This window comes from Rhinoraja longicauda, chromosome 4 (genome assembly GCF_053455715.1).
Source record: "Rhinoraja longicauda isolate Sanriku21f chromosome 4, sRhiLon1.1, whole genome shotgun sequence".
Taxonomy (NCBI): Eukaryota; Metazoa; Chordata; class Chondrichthyes; order Rajiformes; family Arhynchobatidae; genus Rhinoraja; species Rhinoraja longicauda.
Window position 1 is genome coordinate 79,316,755 of NC_135956.1, and position 20,924 is coordinate 79,337,678.

At 41.9% G+C, this 20,924-nt stretch overlaps 1 protein-coding gene across 7 annotated transcripts in view; it reads right to left on the bottom strand.

Moving 5' to 3' along the window:
* Nucleotides 1-20,924, bottom strand: part of stau2 (staufen double-stranded RNA binding protein 2) — a 268,314-nt gene that overhangs the window by 142,767 nt on the left and 104,623 nt on the right. For all 7 annotated transcript variants that reach the window (XM_078398161.1, XM_078398164.1, XM_078398158.1 and 4 more), the window contains exon 7: nucleotides 11,000-11,107. In XM_078398161.1, coding sequence (XP_078254287.1) covers nucleotides 11,000-11,107 — 108 coding nt within the window. The remainder of the gene's footprint in view (nucleotides 1-10,999; nucleotides 11,108-20,924) is intronic.

Genomic DNA, 20,924 nt, shown 5'->3' on the forward strand with positions numbered 1-20,924 from the left:
TTAATGATACACTCATTAGGTTGTGAATCACTACAATTAGGGAACAATGGCTTTGAAAAGTGTGGACTTCCAGCCCTTTACTATGAACCTTCTATTTCCACCAAAAGAAGCTTCTCATCTGCTGCACAGATTCACATTATTGCAGCAAACTAATTCTAGCAATGACTTTTGTGAAGTTATTTAATAAGCCGCTTCATATTACTGCATGACAACATTTAAACATTTTTGGCTGAAGTAAAGGTCTGTGCAATTGGGTGCAAGATGACACCATACAATTAGTGCCAAATCTGTACTCATCTCCTATTTGTACACTAGATTCCATGACATTTAGGGGGAAAAAACAACAAAGACCTGGAATTTGAGACTATCACAGAATTAAGAAATTATTGTGAAGTAACACAATAAATCTGGGAGAACCTACTGCGATTCTATTAATGGTCATACTTCATACAATATATGTAGCTAGGAACGTAAATTTGTGTAAAGTAAACCAGTTTCTGTTCCAGCAGTATTATTTAAGGGCTACATTATATGTTTCTTTTCAACATTTATGGCAAAAAAAAGAATGCTGATATGATCAGACACCTGTGAAAATGTCAAATACTATGAAAGCTTTGAAAACCGTATAAGAAGCAGAGGTAGAAAAAAGATAAAGCAGCAACATAACTAAAGTGCCTTTCTCAACATTAATAATCTATTCAAATGCATTTCTATTCGTGCAAGGGATACGGTATCACTGCCAAAGCTACCGTTTAATACCCATCTCCGATTGCTCTAGAGTTAGTGAAGGAGAGCCAGTTGCAGTCCTTGTGACAATGGCCACGACATTTCACAGAGCCACGACATAGGATTTTGGCCCACTTGACAAAAAAAGTAATATTTTTCCAAATCAAGACAACTTGAGAGAAAACACATATATAATGGTACTCCAATATTTATAGCCATGGATGGCAATAATGTTACTTATCATTGCAAACTCAAATATTGTCTTTATCGTGCTTTACATGGACACTTACTGATTCATTGTCTATGGAGGTATAAATGATAGTGATAGTGAACATCAGTGCTAAAGCAATAATATTCACCTCATAACTCTGGCAATTAAATCGGAATCTGATGCAGTACAAGTGAGCAGAGTAAACTGATGGACAGTTATTTTCTGAGAGCATTGTCAATTTCACCTTGAAGATGGTTGAGATTGACTGATTGTGCAGCAAGCCCAACTAAGCTGCTCTGAGAGAGACAAGGGGAAAGAACAGCCTTGAGATGGTCTTTAAAACATTTCTTCCAGAAGGCATTGACTGCCTTACTCTCCTTGATGACTTCAGCCCTCAGTGGGTCAGGGCTTGGGATATTGGGCTCAAGGGCTTTACAGAGTATGGTCTTGATCCTGCGGTAAGAGGAGTCCAGTACGGCTATTAATGTTTACATATTAATCAGACCAAGTGTAGGTGGACGATCGGCACGCAGTGTGATCATGCTTCTCACACCCTTCTTGCCAACAACTCCCAGCTAGAGACCAGTAGTTTCCAGGTTCAGCCCAGACACCCTCCATGTTAATAACCTGTACCTTCGGCCACACATCTAACCAACTGTCTTGACTCCAGTTACACACCTAACTACATTGTCCCCCCCCACAACCTCATTCTGCTCACACACCTAATTACACCATCCATGACCTCTTCACCCCAACCCACCCCCAGATCTACCTGCACACTTAATGGGGATGGCCTCCATCCCAATTCCTTTCACTTAACTACAAGAGTACACACTAGAATTTAGAAGGATGAGAGGAGATCTTATCGAAACGTATTAAGGGGTTGGACACGTTAGAGGCAGGAAACATGTTCCCAATGTTGGGGGAAGTCCAGAACAAGGGGCCACAATTTAAGAATAAGGGGTAGGCCATTTAGAACTGAGATGAGGAAAAACTTTTTCAGTCAGAGAGTTGTGAATCTGTGGAATTCTCTGCCTCAGAAGGCAGTGGAGACCAATTCTCTGAATGCATTCAAGAGAGAGCTAGATAGAGCTCTTAAGGATAACGGAGTCAGGGGGTATGGGGAGACGGCAGGAACGGGGTACTGATTGAGAATGATCAGCCATGATCACATTGAATGGCAGTGCTGGCTTGAAGGGCCGAATGGCCTCCTCCTACACCTATTGTCTATAAAATACTCAGTTGGAATCATGTTATATTAAAAATATAAATGTTCCTGGTTCAATTCCGCATTTCAATAATTTTATTGCAGTCTGTCAAAAGTTAAGTAGTATTGTTCTGCTCAAAAACATATTATCTAACGCAAGTACAGGGTAAGCCTCATAACTAAGCTTATCCAGGATTATGCTCCTGGATGAAACTTCTTCCAACAAACATTAATTGCAGTTAGAAGTATGTGCATCACAATTAGTCAAACACAATGAGATGCATCATAGCACTTTTATTTCTACTCCTGGTCACTTAACTGATTAAAACAGAGCAGATCAATATTTGAAATTGTAAATTCAATTCGACACTCAGCACTGGAATGTTTTGGGATGTGATGAATGGAAATAGTTGCATTAACACCCTCCACTCACTGAAGTGGTGTCAAGCTGATTAACTGGAGAAAAAAATAAGTTGTACTACAGAGCAAAGATTCAGTTAAAACAATCAGAGTGGATAAGAACAAACAGTATGCTCCACTCATTTCAATACTCTTTTTATTACAGAGGATTATCTCTAAGGGTAAGAATAACAAACACAAACTTTCATCATAAATCCTCATTGCATTTTTTCCGACTTAAGTCTTTCAGTTTGGATGAATAACCTGTTGAAACGAGCTCTTTGTTCAGTCACCTGATCAGCAAAATACATAAAATTAACCTTGACTGACCAGTGAAGGGCAAAGTTCATAGCACACTGCATCAAAAATGTAATACTTGGGAAAACTCAAGACATAATGACTGCTTGTGAAGTATTTAATAACTTATAAATGTCGCAGAATATTTTACAACGGGGAGAAATGGATATTGAGCAGGAACTGAAGAAATTAATGGAGAGACTAAAAGCACTCAGATTTTGTGTTTCAGAAGGTCTTTGAAGAGAAAGAGCAGTAATGTAGCTGAAGAGAATTAAAAGGTCAGCAGGAAAGTGCCTGCAAATTGAAGGTATGAGAATAAACAACATTATAAAGTTTAAATTGATAGAAACAAAAGGTACTAAAAACCTACAATTAATTCCAGAACGACAAAAGTTTTGGACCAGGTTTAAACAACTTATTGTGAGATAGTGAAATCAATGTAAAATCCGTGGAAAGTTCTGATGAACAAAAACCATATGAAGGATAAATATACGTCTGGTCAAAGCAAAGGGGAAGGATAAGAAAGTGCAAGTTGGGTCTGATTGATTATATGCAAACAATAAGATGCAAGCAAAAATATTTCCACAAAATAAGCCAAAGGATTCAACAAAGGCAGATAAAAGGAGTTATAAAGTATTATGGTAAACTGATCCTTTCTTGTGTGCAATAAATGGGAGGGAAGTAAGTGGAGTGGAAGAACAGAGGAATCCTGCACTGTATGTGTCCAAAAGGCAGAAGAATAAGACAACGAGTTGATTAAAAAAGGCATACAAGATCCCAACATTGTCCAAGGTTTCGAATTTAAAGTTCTTACTGTCCACAAACGTATAAGGTTGCAGCTTGAGTCTGCAAACATGATGAGATTGCAGTGGAAAGTATATGGAGATTTATAAAGCAGCAGCCACGATTATAAAATTATTGATATGAGGAAATGTTGGATAAATTAACGCTTGTTTTCTTTGGAACAGAGAAGATGAGGATGTGACAAGTAAAATGTATGAAGGAGAGCCAGTGGATGTAGTGTATCTAGACTTTCAGAAAGCCTTTGATAAGGTCCCACATGGGAGATTGGTGAGCAAAATTAGAGCACATGGTATTGGGGGTAGGGTATTGACATGGATAGAGAATTGGTTGGCAGACAGGAAGCAAAGACTAGGAATAAACGGGTCTTTTTCAGAACGGCAGGCAGTGGCGAGTGGAGTGCCAATTCACTGGATGAATTTAAAAGAGAGTTGGATAGAGTTCTAGGGGCAAGTGGAATCAAGAGATATGGGGAGAAGGCAGGCACAGGTTACTGATTGTGGATGATCAGCCATGATCACAATGAATCATAATCACAATCACAGGCGGTGCTGGCTCGAAGGGCCTAATGGCCACCTCCTGCACCTATTTTCTATGTTTCTATGATGGGAGACTTCATTTAGAGGTATAATATTATGAAGATCATACACCAATCAACCAAAACATTATGACCACCTGCCTAATATGCTGTTGGCCATCCATGTGCCGCCAAAACAGCGTCGACCAGCCGAGGCATGGACTCTACAAGACCCCTGAAGGTGTCCTGTGGTATCTGGCACCAAAACATTAGCAGCAGATCCTTCAAGTCCTGTAAGTTGCGAGGTAGAGCCATCGTGGATCGGACTTGTCAATCCAGCACATCCCACAGATGCTCAATTGGATTGAGATCTGGAGAATTTGGAGGCCAGGGCAACACCATGAACATTTCATCATGTTCCTCAAACCATTCCCGAACAATGTGTGCAGTGTGGCATTATCCTGCTGAAAGAGGCCACTGCCATCAGTGAACACCATTGCCATGAAGAAGTGTACCTGGTCTGCGCCGATGTTTAGGTAGGTGATACGTGTCAAATTGACGTCCACATGAATGGCCCGACCCAGGGTTTCCCAGCAAAACATTGCGCAGAGCATCACACTCCCTCCACCGGCTTGTCGTCTTCCCACGTCGGTTCAGACCAGATGGGATAGCCTTCGTTGCCCTCGCACATCGATGGGCTTTGGACGGCCAACATCCTGTCGCTGGTTTGTGGTTTGTCCCTCCTCGGACCACTGTCGGTAGGTATTTACCACTGCTGACCGGGAGCACCCCACAAGCCTTGCCGTTTCAGAGATGCTCTGACCCAGTCGTCTGGCCATAACAATTTGGCCCTTATCAAAGTCGCTCAGGTCTTTATTCCTGCCCATTTCTCCTGCATCCAACACATCAACGTCAAGAACTGACTGTTCACTTGCTGCCTAATATATCCCACCCCTTGACAGGTGTCATTGTAACAAGATAACCAATGTTATTCGCTTCACCTGTCAGTGGACCAGTTTCTCTTAGCAAAGCAATCAAAAGATTTATAGGTTTAAAGTAGTTGGCAGAAAGATTAGAGGGGAGATAGAGAAAAAAAATTTTATGCAAGGTGGTTAAGGGCTGGAACATTTCTTAAAGGGTGGCAGAGGCAGAAACCCTCACCACATTTAGATGTTTTTGGAGAACTGTGATATGCAGGGTTGTGGACCAAGAGCTTTATGGTGGTAGGATCGGGTAGCCTGTCCAACCTCTAACTGTAGCTAAGTCCCTCAGCTCCTGGCATTATCCTCGTAAATCTCTTTTTGGCACTCTTTCTAGCTTAATGACATATTTACTTCAGCAGGGTGACCAAAAGTGAACGATACTTAAATGCGGCCTCACATCTTGTACAACTGCAACATAACATCTCAATTGGTTTACACAATGGCCTGATTGAAGGCCAGTGTGCAAAGGCCTTCTTCGCCACCCTGACTACCTGCGCGCCCCTTCCAGGAAAATGTATACTTGTACTGCTTGGTTCCTCTGTTCTACATTCTCCAGAGCCCAAATGTTCACTGTAAAAGTCCTACCCTGGCTTGATTTCCCAAAATACCCACTCCTTGCATCTATCTGAATCAAACATCCTTTGTAGCTCAGTTCCTTGTATGTTTTGTTTTTAATTTCTAATTACCTGCTCTTCATATGTCCTGCAAACAGCATATGATTGGTTACTAGTATCATTCTAGTGTTATTATATGAGGTAAATACAAAAGCACTAATATTTTTATAAATATTGGGCTGAGTTTTAACAACCAGGAAGATATGAGTTGAATTTAGTTTATTGTCTCGTGTACCGAGGTACAGTGAAAAGCAGTGAAAATAGGGGAGATAGAGAAGAGAGGGTTGATAAAAAAAGATGCAGATTCTAATGCAATAACTTTTAGTTTTCATGGCAGCATGTTAGGCTGCATGAAAGTTTACCATTTAGTCTGTGCCAATCATTCAAATAGACATAGAATTTCATTTTCAGGTCTGCTGATGTCCTGGAACTCACTAGCAAGAGTGGAGAGGAGGTGGGAGCCACTTAAGATAGATGTTCATACTGGGTACCTATCTGTTACCTTACTGGATGTGCTGCATCGATATCTTGGAGGAGTAACTGGCACTTGGATCATTATGGTTGCTCTAAATTTTATATCAAATAGGGGTCAAGATAATTAGCAGATCACAAGCCGCAGGAGAGAGATGTGGCTCGCACAAGACCTCATCTGCACCCAGAATCAAAATCAGAGAATAACCTGCTTCAATGTGTTTGAGTACCAGCATCTTCGGCAGCTCAGGGTGTTCCATGAGGTGGTGACAGAATCCGTCATGCCTGACGATAATGTGCTACCAGTACTTGAGATGGAATCCTCTAATCTCTCTGCAATCATGCACAGTACATGTGGATCGGTTTTGGGCGAGCCATATGTTCTCTGCTGCTGCTCCAGATGTCTTTGCTCTGTTGACAGATCATGAGGGACAGCACATGCTGCCAGCTGAGCAGAATCTGAAGAGTCCTTTGTCCTTTGACCTGGACTCTCCACTGAGGCCATCATCTGCTCTTGCTCACATGTGAAGTGCAAGTTAATAAATGAAAGCACAACTCTATCTAACGTGACACATGGTGTGATAGAGTCAGACAGCATGGAAATGGGCCCTTCGGCCCAACTCATCCATGCCAACCAAGATGCCTAATCTACGCTAGTCCCACCTGCCCATATTTGCCCCATATGCATCTAAACCATTCCTATCCATTTACCTGTCCAAATATCTTATGAATGTTGTTATAGTTCCTGCCTCAACTACCTCCTCTGACTGTCATTTCATATACCCGCCACCCTCAAAAGTTGCCCCTCAGGTTCTTATTAAATCACTTCCCTCCCACCGTAAACCTGTGGCCTCTGGTACTGAAATCCATTACTCTGGGTAAAAGACTGTGCATTCACCCTACCTATTCCCCTCATGATCTTATGCACCTCTACAAGATCACCCCTCAGCCTCCTGCGCTTCCAAGGAATAAGGTCCAAGCGAGCCCAACCTTTCTCTGTAGCTCAGGTCCTCAAGGCCTGGGAACATCCTCATAAATTTTCTCTGCACTCTTTCCAGCTTTGGTCCAGTAGAGTGACCAAATCTGAACACAATACTCCAAAGGTGGCCTCACCAAGTTCTGAGCTAGAGCATAATCTGTGTTAAGTTTCTGTGATGACTTGAGCTCATGAACTGTAGCCATCAGTGACGCTAAACAATGCACGATGGCCCTGTATGAGATGAAAGACATGACTATCAAAATAACTGCAGATGTGGAAAAGGCAAATAAAATAGAAAATGTTGGAGATACACAGCAGGTCAGGCAACATCTGTGGGAGGAGAAACCGGGTTAATATTTCAGGTTGAAGACTCTTTATCAACATTAATTTGGTTCCTCTTCCTGTGGATGAGACCTGCTGAGTATTCCCAGTATTTTCTGCTTTTATACCAGTCACATTCAGTGTATTTGACTATCTCATTTGTGTGCATGATCCTATTTCATTTGCTCTTGATATTAACTTTGTTAATATGTATTTTCTGCTATGCAGCTGCCTGACATTTAGTTCCATCACCATGAAGATTTGAAGCCCATCTCAATTAGATGGGCATTTTGAGGCTCTGTTGATCTTCAGTGCTGCCTCCTCTCAACACCAACTATCACATCATTCAAGTACTTCCTCTATTTCTCCAAGTTCTGTGCTCTCGTTTCCTTCAAGGGCAAAGATCCATGAAGGAAAGTAATAATAGCTGTCACATGTTCGAGGCGAACTTGCCGAAGGCGACTCTGTGTAAGCAGCTTCCCACTCTCAGGATAAGCACGTGATTCAATAGTGGTGTGGGGAATACGAGCTGATTATCAGCCATGATCACATTGAATGGCAGTGCTGGCTCGAAGGGCCGAATGCCCTCCTCCTGCACCTATTGTCTATTGATGCGAGGAGTGCAAAGAAAGAAAGAGACAGTGCACATGCAACATTCGAGAAGCACTTACTGACAGGTGCATGGATATGTTTAGAGGGATATGGACCAATGCAGGCAGGTGGGACTAGTGTAGAAACATAGAAACATGGAACATAGAAAATAGGTGCAGGAGTAGGCCATTCGGCCCTTCGAGCCTGCACCGCCATTCAATATGATCATGGCTGATCATCCAACTCAGTATCCTGTACCTGCCTTCTCTCCATACCCCCTGATCCCTTTAGCCACAAGGGCCACATCTAACTCCCTCTTAAATATAGCCAATGAACTGGCCTCAACTACCTTCTGTGGCAGAGAATTCCACAGATTCACCACTTTCTGTGTGAAAAAAAACTTTCTCATCTCAGTCTTAAAAGACTTCCCCCTTATGATTAAACTGTGACCCCTTGTTCTGGACTTGCTCTGGACATGTAGATGGGGCATTTGGTCGGCGTGGCGAAGTTGGGCCGAAAGACCTGTTTCCACGGTGTATGACACTATGACTATGCAAGGTAAACTGATGCGAGACATCAGTGGTGGGGAAGATGCTGGAGTCAATTATAAAAGACGAAATTGCTGAGCATTTGGATAGCAGTAACGGGATCATTCCGAGTCAGCATGGATTTACGAAGGGGAAATCATGCTTGACAAATCTACTGGAATTTTTTGAGGATGTAACTAGGAAAATTGACAGGGGAGAGTCAGTGGATGTGGTGTACCTCGACTTTCAGAAAGCCTTCGACAAGGTCCCACATAGGAGATTAGTGGGCAAAATTAGGGCACATGGTATTGGGGGTAGGGTACTGACATGGATAGAAAATTGGTTGACAGACAGAAAGCAAAGAGTGGGGATAAATGGGTCCCTTTCGGAATGGGAGGCAGTGACCAGTGGGGTACCGCAAGGTTCGGTGCTGGGACCCCAGCTATTTACGATATACATTAATGACTTAGACGAAGGGATTAAAAGTACCATTAGCAAATTTGCAGATGATACTAAGCTGGGGGGTAGTGTGAATTGTGAGGAAGATGCAATAAGGCTGCAGGGTGACTTGGACAGGTTGTGTGAGTGGGCGGATACATGGCAGATGCAGTTTAATGTAGATAAGTGTGAGGTTATTCACTTTGGAAGTAAGAATAGAAAGGCAGATTATTATCTGAATGGTGTCAAGTTAGGAGGAGGGGGAGTTCAACGAGATCTGGGTGTCCTAGTGCATCAGTCAATGAAAGGAAGCATGCAGGTACAGCAGGCAGTGAAGAAAGCCAATGGAATGTTGGCCTTCGTAACAAGAGGAGTTGAGTATAGGAGCAAAGAGGTCCTTCTACAGTTGTACCGGGCCCTGGTGAGACCGCACCTGGAGTACTGTGTGCAGTTTTGGTCTCCAAATTTGAGGAAGGATATTCTTGCTATGGAGGGCGTGCAGCGTAGGTTCACTAGGTTAATTCCCGGAATGGCGGGACTGTCGTATGTTGAAAGGCTGGAGCGATTGGGCTTGTATACACTGGAATTTAGAAGGATGAGGGGGGATCTTATTGAAACATATAAGATAATTAGGGGATTGGACACATTAGAGGCAGGAAACATGTTCCCAATGTTGGGGGAGTCCAGAACAAGGGGCCACAGTTTAAGAATAAGGGGTAGGCCATTTAAAACGGAGATGAGGAAGAACTTTTTCAGTCAGAGAGTGGTGAAGGTGTGGAATTCTCCTCCTCAGAAGGCAGTGGAGGCCAGTTCGTTGGATGCTTTCAAGAGAGAGCTGGATAGAGCTCTTAAGGATAGCGGAGTGAGGGGGTATGGGGAGAAGGCAGGAACGGGGTACTGATTGAGAGTGATCAGCCATGATCGCATTGAATGGCGGTGCTGGCTCGAAGGGCTGAATGGCCCACTCCTGCACCTATTGTCTATTGTCTATTGAGATGTGACATGCTATAATCAGCAAGAGGTTTGAAAACACATCCTGATGTTCTCTCCATTACTGCCCTGTTTATCCTATCTATCAACTTCCTGCATTAAAATCTGAAGTGAGAAAGATTTTCATTCTAAATTTGTGTGCTGCTTCCAATTGTGTCTTCTTGGTGTCTCTGGCAGACTTCTTCCTCTCGTAGATAGGAAAAAGTATCTATTCCTGGGTCAAAAATGATTCCAATGGAACATCCACAATAGTATTGGAAACGTGAAGTTTGGCTTTTTTCCCCAGTAAAAATAATTTTCCTTTCCAACTCCCATAATTTCAGCTCACATATCAAAAACAATAACATCCTACATGGTAAAACAAAAGCAGAAATGCTCATCCAGTATAGCAATGTACGTGGTGAAATGTTCAGATGGAATGCCACTGAATTGAAACTTTATTTTTGCACAAATTCTAACTGGCTTCTTCAATGTTTCAAGCATTCTCTCCTTTTGCTTCGAATTAAATGCTCGCTGTGCCTCTTACATATTTAATGTGTTAGATGTGGACTACTATCAGATATCATGATGCTCAATGAACAGGAATCCCAAGACTCAAGACATTAAAAAATGTGAATACCTTAGTCCCATCGCCCATATAAATTAGCAGGTGGATTGATGACCAAACAAATATTTATCTAATGAAAGGCTGGGGATTTTGTTCTCAATGTTGGTCAATGTAAGATGCAAAGTGTTATTAATGCAGAAAGTAGATGTGGCTCAATGGTACAGGTCCTTAACTCTGTATGATCTGCCTTATCATAATGAATAACTTTCATTGGAACTCACCACTCGGTCTCTCAAAAAAAGATTATTGCACATTTTTCAAGTGATGGTGTGCCTAGAATGGGGAAGAATATTATTTTATATTTAGATATAAACACCCACCTCAAAATTGACAGGCAGGTTACGTTTCAAAGCAATCTCAAATACCAAGCTGATTTCGGATTTGTTTATATCTGTATCCTCTTCTCCTTCATTAGAAATTTCATCAGTCTGAAATACAACAAAAAAAAATTAATGGTTTTGCATGCACTGTGGAAAGTTATTTAAAAAAATGATAGGGAGTGCAAAATTTGGTCGGTGCAAATGATTTGTTGTGAAAACCAAAGCTTCATAACACTGCCCTCCACTGACATCCTTTTAGAATCCAGCTTTCGTAAACGACCATGCATTCGATCCAAATATCCAAGTTATCAAGGTATAGAAAAATTCCTGAGAACATGACAGATATAACAATTAAGCTGGACTTTTATCATCGATCCACAAATCAGTTGGATTTGATGATCTAATCTGATCTGATGTGGAAATGAGTGTGTGCTGCATTGATTGTGGTGACATCATTTTGGATTCAACATTTTGTTAAACAGGGTGTTTGCCTGTAAGGCTGCTCAACATTCCACCCACATTTCCTGATACAAACAGGTTTTATGGTTGCCATGTTTTCCAAAACTGGAAGAGTCAAAACAAAACAAAAAGCAACGTAATATACAAGAGATGTAGGTCATTCTGTCCCTCCAGTCTCTTCTGCCATTCAACAAAATCGTGACTGATGTAATTGTGTGCGTCATTTCTAATTCCTGCTTAACTCCCGTGTCTCTCCATTCCCTGAAAATCTGCCTCAGCATTGAATACATTTAATGATTCAGCATCTGCAGCTCTTTTAAATAAAATATTCTAAAGGCTGATGATTCTCAGAAAATAAATTTCTCCACTCATCAGTTTTAAAGGCTTGAAATTATGTCCCCTTACTCTACATTTTCCTCTAAACAGCACTTTGTATCCTTTGGAAGAAAAAAAAAGCATCTGTAGTTCCTTGTTTCTCCAGGACCCTTACAGTGTCTACCATGTCTACCATCTTAAGGGGTTGGACAGGCTAGATGCAGGAAGATTGTTCCCGATGTTGGGGAAGTCCAGAACAAGGGGTCACAGTTTAAGAATAAGGGGGAAGTCTTTTCGGACCGAGATGAGAGTGGTGAATCTGTGGAATTCTCTGCCACAGAAGGTAGTTGAGGCCAGTTAATTGGCTATATTTAAGAGGGAGTTAGATGTGGCCCTTGTGGCTAAAGGGATCAAGGGGTATGGAGAGAAGGCAGGTACGGGATACTGAGTTGGATGATCAGCCATGATCATATTGAATGGCGGTGCAGGCTCGAAGGGCCGAATGGCCTACTCCTGCACCTATTTTCTATGTTTCTATGTTTCTAAGCCACCTCAGTGTCTTGTATGTTTTTAAAAACATATCTTATTCTTCTAAAGAGTAAAGTCTCTTAACAATTCACAAACCAATTTATTGACCCTTATAGACAATAGACCATAGACAATAGACAATAGGTGCAGGAGTAGGCCATTCGGCCCTTCGAGCCAGCACCGCCATTCAATGTGATCATGGCTGATCATTCTCAATCAGTACCCCGTTCCTGCCTTCTCCCCATAACCCCTGACTCCGCTATCCTTAAGAGCTCTATCTAGCTCTCTCTTGAATGCATTCAGAGAATTGGCCTCCACTGCCTTCTGAGGCAGAGAATTCCACAGATTCACAACTCTCTGGCTGAAAACGTTTTTCCTCATCTCAGTTCTAAATGACCTACCCCTTATTCATAAACTGTGGCCCCTTGTTCTGGACTCCCCCAACATTGGGAACATGTTTCCTGCCTCTAACGTGTCCAACCCCTTAATAATCTTATACGTTTTGATAAGATCCCCTCTCATCCTTCTAAATTCCAGTGTATACGAGCCTAGTCGCTCCAGTCTTTCAACATATGACAGTCCCGCCATTCTGGGAATTAACCTCGTAAACCTACGCTGCACGCCCTCAATAGCAAGAATATTCTTCCTCAAATTTGGAGACCAAAACTGCACACAGTACTCCAGGTGCGGTCTCACTAGGGCCCTGTACAACTGCAGAAGCACCTCTTTGCTCCTATACTCAACTCCTCTTGTTATGAGGGTGCTAGACCAATACAGGAGCGCCTTTGGGTCCATGGCTCGCTCTGGCTGCAGCGTTGCCGCCACGGGTCTGAGGTAAGTGGCACCTTCTCCCCTTCCCTGTGCGCCCCCCTCTACGAGGAATGGGCACTTGGTCTAGTAACTACTAAAAGCAGAGACGCATCAAATTCTGCAGCCTCCCAGTCTCACACTTACAATCCTGTCAATTTATTCACTATTTCCCATTTTTATTAATTGTACAATTCTGCAGTCCATCTGAAATTGTGCCTTTTTGTTTCAAAGATGCTCGCTCTCAGAATATCTTTCACTGGCTGCCTGGCTAATTGCTAAATAAAGTGTTGTGCTGGCTGGTTTGCCTTATTCACTGCTCCATTTACTTTTCATTTAGGATTTAACAAAATATGGATCAAAAAATGATAAAAAATAATAATCAAGTGATATTCTCCTACTCTTGGAGTACTAAGACTCAAGCCATGATCTCAAATAAGAATAAAATTCTTGCACTAAGATTAGTTAGCAGTTGCACAACCATAAAATGGAATTAGTCCAAGTGCAAATTATTTACTCACCTTTTCAGTCCAACTGGACATATCTCAAGAAACTCAGCATAAAATTTTAATTAAACAACTTGTCAAAATGTTGTCAATGAGTCTGAAGAAGGGTCTCGACCCGAAACGTCACCCATTCATTCTCTCCTGAGGTGCTGCCTGACCCACTGTTACTCTAGCATTTTGTGTCTACCTTTGATTTAAACCAGCATCTGCAAGTTTTTTTTTCCAACACCTGTTGTCAATATTATGTAGCTGAGCTTAATTACGCACATAGCAGTTGCAAAGTAGGCGGACCTAATTCTATTTGGTGCAATCTGTCTAAAGCACTCCAGTAGCTGCTAACTTGGCTATTTATAACACAGGAACATTTATGGTAGAACATTTTTCTCAGCCTTGTTACTTTTCAAATTCTCAGTCCAATCAAACAGAAGCTGGAATCATACAACAATAGATTTAGGTGACCAGGAAGTTCCAAGCACTTTCAATTAGTATTGTTAATGCTCCATGCCAGTGACCAGCTGGAAAAAAGTGAAATTTTACTTCTATTCATTCATTTTGCAGGATCTTAGCATCGCTGCCAAGGTCAGGATTATTGCCCATCCCTTACCACCCCGGCTATTGCAGTTGTATGGCCTTAAGAGACAAGCACACTGTTGTTGGTGGAGTTGTACATAGGTTGGACATGGTAAAGAAGGTAGATCTTCCCCCCGACAAGTTATTAGTGAACTGGATGGGTTTTTAAGTCAAGCTGGTGATTATTATTGACTTTAAAAAAAAATCTAGGTTATTAATCAAATTAAAATTCCACAGGCCTGTGGATTGATAATCTTTGTCTCTGACAGGTCATATTTATTACATAGGGGTTTTTTTCAGGTCAGGTAAGTGGAAGGTATGTTTTGACTAAAGGCCACTCTCCCTATCTTGCCATATAATTAAATAGCCAGTCATTCGCTGTTCTATTATACAAAGAATTGCCATTTATACAAAGAATTCGGACCTTTCACCGTCCGGCGCGGCGCTTCAATGTCGGGAGCCCCGACCGCCCCGATGTGGCAACTCCAACAGCCTGACCGCAGGAGAAGACGGCAGGGGAAGAGAAAAAGACATTCTGGCCTTCCATCACAGTGAGGAGGGGACTGGAGGAGACTCACTGTGATGGATGTTTCTTTCGTTTATTTTGTTTGGTGTTGGTTATGATTGTATGTGTTATTGCATTTTTATTGATTATTCTTATTGGTCTTATTGTTGAACTGCGGGTCATTTTTCATTTCACTACACATTTATGTGTATGTGACAAATAAATGACTATTGATTGATATTGAATTGCCATTTGCACACAGCAATGTAGCCAGTGCTTCAAAAAGTGAGGGGAAAATTGAATGAAAGAAAACACCACTTCAAAGAATACTACGCAAAACCAGGTTACGGAGGCCTTGGGCATTATTTCTTTCTGTGCTGATTGGATCAGTAATTAGTTGTCTAATTTTCCTCTTGAGAGCTGAAATGGAAAATGTTGATGTGAACGGCCGCAAGCAGAACAGCAGGCAGAAAGTTCTGCAGTAATTTCTGGCAGTAAGGGAGCTAAATTCAGAAACATGCATCTTGAGCAAAGCGCTGGAGATTTAAAAACAAGACACACAAGAGTATATGATGGCACGTCAATTATACTGCTGATTTCCCCCGAGCTGAGTGGTTTCCATGATGCTGGCATTCAAAGATAGGCAAAATGTGGAAAAAAACATACAGTTGCCCATTTTTTAAACTTCCGCTGGATGGTGGTGACAGGAAAATACTTGCACAAAGTTTCTGGAAGATCCCTGCATGATCAATGTAATAAGCAAAGTAAGGATGTTACAATAATGATGTTATTTAAACAGGGTTATTTAAACAACTTTTTACCTCTTCCCTTGGCAGAAAGCTACATGACTTTGAACATTTACTACTGATGAACAAACAATTTTGCAAATCCTGCCAAAGATTTATCAGTCACCTAATTTACACATCACAGCATTCATTTAATGTCCCCTTTGGCTGCATATTAGTTGCAAAGAATGTTGAAACTTCTTTCAAAAGAACGATAACCATCTCATCATTGATTGAGCAAAGTGCACAAAAATGGATATGCAGCTGTTAGAATAATAACATCTTTTAGAAAGGCAATATTAAAGCCCATAATAGGATTACAATAATGCTATTATAAAAATATTAATACATCTCAGAATGCACAGCATTACCAATTGGCAGAACAATTAAGTGAAAACAAATGAGATATTCACAGGTAATACATAACATATTACAGTTGCATATTAAGTCCAGCGATCTCAAATATCAATTATTTAATTATATCAAACGAGACAATGTTTGATGGCATATTTTGTTCTTCAGCTGAATTTAACTTGGTAAATATCATACTCAAATTTCTAACCATTTCAGTAATATTGTAGTAAAGGAAGAATTAATCAGTGGGGTTTTAAATGTGGGGGCGGGTGGGAGAAGGATGAGGCAAATATCAGGTACAGGTAAATATTTCTAAATGCTTACCCCTGAAAGAGAATGTAGCTTTCTGCCTACTTTTGAATGAAATATCAGTTTGCCGCACATATTTTCTTATGTAGCATTTTGTTTTTATGGAGAATTATATGATTTTTAAAGAAAAGACACGACTGACTGATTGTCTTGCTGATTTTTCCCACTGCTCCTCGAACATTGTGTGATGAGGTTTATGGTGAGGAATTAATTATTTGTGGAGTTTCGTCGACTTACAGCAGTGAAAGCGGTCTTTTAAGCGTCCTGGTCAGCAAATCCCACCCCTATCTCTCATTTTATAGACAGGCTACAGCACTTTAAATGATAATCCAGATGCTTCTTAAATGTGATGTAGGGTTCCGCACCCACCACTCTTTTAACCTTAATTCCAGACCCCTAACCTCTGACTTATATATTATTTTAATTCAACTCTCTGAGAATTCTTCCAAGGAAATAACCCAAGTCATTGCCCCCAATTAACCTCTCATCAAGGCAACTTGGCATTTGCTGACCTCATGTAATTGTGTACACCTCTTTTAAATCACCTTCAGCCACACAACAACAAAAATCTCAGCCCCATCAATCTCTACATATAACTAAAACCGTCCAGATTCTGTATCATCCTTTTGATTTTTCTCTGTGGCCTCTCCACTATCGCATCTTCCCTCCAACTGCAATAATCAAAACTGTACACAGTCCTCCAATGCTAATCTAACGACTGCTTTATATACTTCCAGACCGCTCTCTTTGCCTTTGATTCTACCACCTCCCCAGCCAATGAAGTATATAGGACTGCACAGCAATGAAGTAACAGCACACTAGTCGAGCTGCTGCCTCACTGCTCCAGAGATCTGGGTTCAATCCTAACCGGTGGCACTGGCTGTGTGGGGTTTGCAAATTCTTCCTTGGGTTTCCTCCGGGTGCTCACAGTTTCTTCCAACATCCCAAAGATGTGCCAGTTGGAAGGTTAATTGCCCACAGTAAATTGCCCCTGGTCTGAACGTGAGTGGTAGAATCTGGAGGGGAGTGGAGTTGAAGAGAATGCGGGGAGAATAAAAAATGGGATTAATGCAGCATCTGTGTAAAATGGGTGGTAGGTGGTTGGCACAGATCTGATGGGCCAACCAGCCTGTTCTTATGCAATATCTCTCTATGATTCTGTGACAATATGTCTTGTTAAGCACCTGCTGACTTCAGGATCCTGGCATTCCTCTGCACTTTTTGGAGTCCTACCATTTTATATTGTGTATTCTCTTGTATATTCAATGTAAATGTATCACCCGCATCCTTCTCCTGAATTCAATTTAGCACTCCTTTACCCATTTAAACAGCCCCCTGATATTTTGACTGCTGCCTTCAACTTTCTTTTTCATCTGTGGAACCTAACTGCAGATACACATCGATCAAAGAATATTCTTTGATAGAAGTTTATTCTTTGGCTTTCTGCTGCTGAGACAATCTTGCATCAAGCTTGACACTTCTCATTGGATCCCATGGGCTTATATTTCTCTGATCAATCTGCCTCGTGAGACTGATGATGGTGCACATTAACTCCAGCCACAGACTGCCTCGATCCACTGCAGTTTGCCTGCTGCAACAGCAAGTCCACAGCAAACGACATCTCCCTGTCCTTATCCCCGGAGCGTCAGGTTTACAAGGATACCTACGTCAGACTCCTACTTTTTGGCTATAGCTCTGCCTTTAACATCCCATCCAAACACATCTTCAAACTCGTGGACCGAGGAGTCAGCACTCTCCTTTGTCATTGGAGCCACGCCTTTCCGAGCCATAGACCATAATCAGTGAGGATATGCTCCGTAAATATTTTCAACACTGATGCCCCACAATAGTGCTTTATTTGTCACATATGCAACTGCACAGTGAAATTCTATTTGCATATATTACACAGGCGGGCGCCGCCATTTTTGGCACCATTATTCAATGTTCAAAGTCAGTCTGAAGAAGGGTCTTGACCCGAAACGTCGCCCATTCCTTCTCTCCCGAGGTGCTGCCTAACCTGCTGAGTTACTCCAGCATTTTGTGAATAAATACCTTCAATTTGTACCAGCATCTGCAGTTATTTTCTTATACTAATGTTCAAAGTCCGGTCGGCCCACGCACTCAATGTTTTCTTTTTAGATTTAGAGATACAGCGCGGAAACAGGCCTTTCGGCCCACCCGGTCCGCGCCGCCCAGCGATCCCCGCACATTAACACTATCCTACACCCTAGGGACAATGTTTACATTTGCCCAGCCAATTAACCTACATACCTGCACGTCTTTGGAGTGTGGGAGGAAACCGAAGACCCCAGAGAAAACCCACGCAGGTCACGGGGAGAACGTACAAACTCCGTACAGATGGCGCCCGTAGTCAGGATCGAACCTGAGTTTCCGGCGCTGCATTCGCTGTAAGGCAGCAACTCTACCGCTGCGCCACCGTGTTCTGGAGCAATTCCCACGAACCAACGTCTCTCCTCTTCTTGCCCGGCTATCTTTGTGTCCCGGGGGCGCCTCCTGCAGCTGACCTTTAAGCGGCTGGAGGCATTACTCCGGTTCACCCCCCCATAACCGCCCACGCTCCTCACATCCGATGTCTCCAGCTCCCTCCCAGTTCCGCCGACCGACGTGCCTTCGGGCGGGTTCCTGGTTCCGCCAAGAGACGCAAAAAGCTGGAGTAACTCAGCGGGACAGGCAGCATCCCTGGAGAGAAGGAATGGGTGACGGTTCGGGTTGAGACCCTTCAGCTGACAGACGAGCCTTTGGGCGGTTTACCGGTCCTGACAAGGATGCATTCTCAGCCCTTTACTTTACTCCCTGTATACTCATGATTGTGCAGGCAAATTCTGCTCTAACTCCATCTACAAGTCTGCAGATGCCACCACTGTGGTGGGCCAGATCACAAACAATGATGAGACAGAGTACCGAGAGGAGATAGAGAACTTAGTAACGTGGTGTCAAAACAACAGCCTTCCGCTCACTGTATGCAAGATGAAAGAGCTAGTTATTGACTTCAGGAAGCATGGAGTGTATGCCCCAATCAGCATCAACAGTGCTGAAGTGGAAATGGTTGAATGCTTCAGGCCCTAAGCATAAATATTACAAACACTGTCTTGGACCAACCACATTGAAGCTGTGGCTAAAACATTCCTCAGGAGACCATGAATATTTTGCATGTCCCCAATGATTCTTACCAACTTCTACAGATGCACCGTACAAAACAAATTATCAGCTTGCTTGAAACCATGTACCGCCACACACCGGAACTGCTTCTTCTCCTCTGCCATCAGACTTCTGAATGCCCTCCTGTAAGCTAGTGAGTATTGCCGATCTTCCAACCTACCTCATTTTGAACATTGGTCTTTTTATCTGCACTGTAATGCGACAATGCTGAAAAACCATATTCTGCACTATGGTATTTCTCTCTCGGTTCTGCCTGTTGTACTTGTGTATGGCTTGAATGTATTCATGCGTAGTATTATCTGATTTAATTGGAAAGCATGCAAACAAAAGCTTTCCACTGTATCTCAGTATACGTGACACTAATAAACCAATACTTTGCTGGACTTTGTTTAAAATCCATTTAGATTTCTCTAATCATTTAAGTGGAGCCCAGAAATTAAGCTGTTCCACTTATGGGAAGTGCTCTACTAGCACCAACCCGATAACAAACTTTCTTCCAGATAAAGATAGCCAAACATTAGCTCTCGGGTTTGTCTGAAATACTGGCACCCAGTTAATAATTATCACAGAGAACAAGGGCAATTTTCAAGCCTTAGAATTGTAGCTATCCTGGAAACTGAGAAGAGCAACTGGTACATTTCTGACTTCTTTTCTGTCCTGATAGCAAAATGGAAATCCTTCCATCTACTAAGTTCTCCCTGTAAAGTATAATTAAAAGTTAACATTATGAAAATTCATTTCCAAAGTTGAGAAATAGTCTGCTTGACAAGTCTAGATTGTGTCATGTTTCCCCCATTAGGTTTGCCATTAATCTTCAGTACTAATTTAGAATCGAGAAAAACATCTGCATAATCTTTGCAGATTCCCTAAGTAAACATTTATATTTAAAACACTCATATTCTTAACATTTATCCGACTGAATAAACAGGATCTCTACATGATGAAAACTAAATTTTGTAAGAGATTCTCTAACATTTAACCAAAGCATTTTCATGCAGTCTATTTACATACAGAGGAAATGTTGTCATTTATCTGACATCAATCACTCAGGCAACCTGCAGAAACACACTTTCTGCAACTGAGTGGTGAAAATGTTGTTTAATGAAAATTACTTAATGTGCCATAGAATTAGTGTTCTTGTCCAGATGGGAAAAAACCCTCTCCTTCACTCCCCTCATGTCCATGATCATGACAAACTATTCTAGTTTCTTCACCTTTCTCTTCAGGGTGCGTATTGAGCCATACAACATTATATTCATGTGACAGGAGCAGCATTAGGCCATTCGGTCCATCAAGTCTACTCCGCCATTTAATCATGGCTGATCTATCTTTCCCTCTCAACCCCATTCTCCTGCCTTCTTCTCATAACCCCTGACACCCGTACTAATCAAAAATCTCTCAAACACTGCCTTAAAAATATCCATTGACTTGGCCTCCACAGCCTTCTGTGGCAATGAATTCCTCAGATTCACCACCCTCTGACTAAAGAAATTCTTCCTCATCTCCTTTCTAAGTGTACGTCCTTTTATTCTGATATTCTTTATTAAATAGAAAGTCAATAGTCTTCTGGTGGTTACAATTGATTCTATTTCTGCCATCTTTTCAGG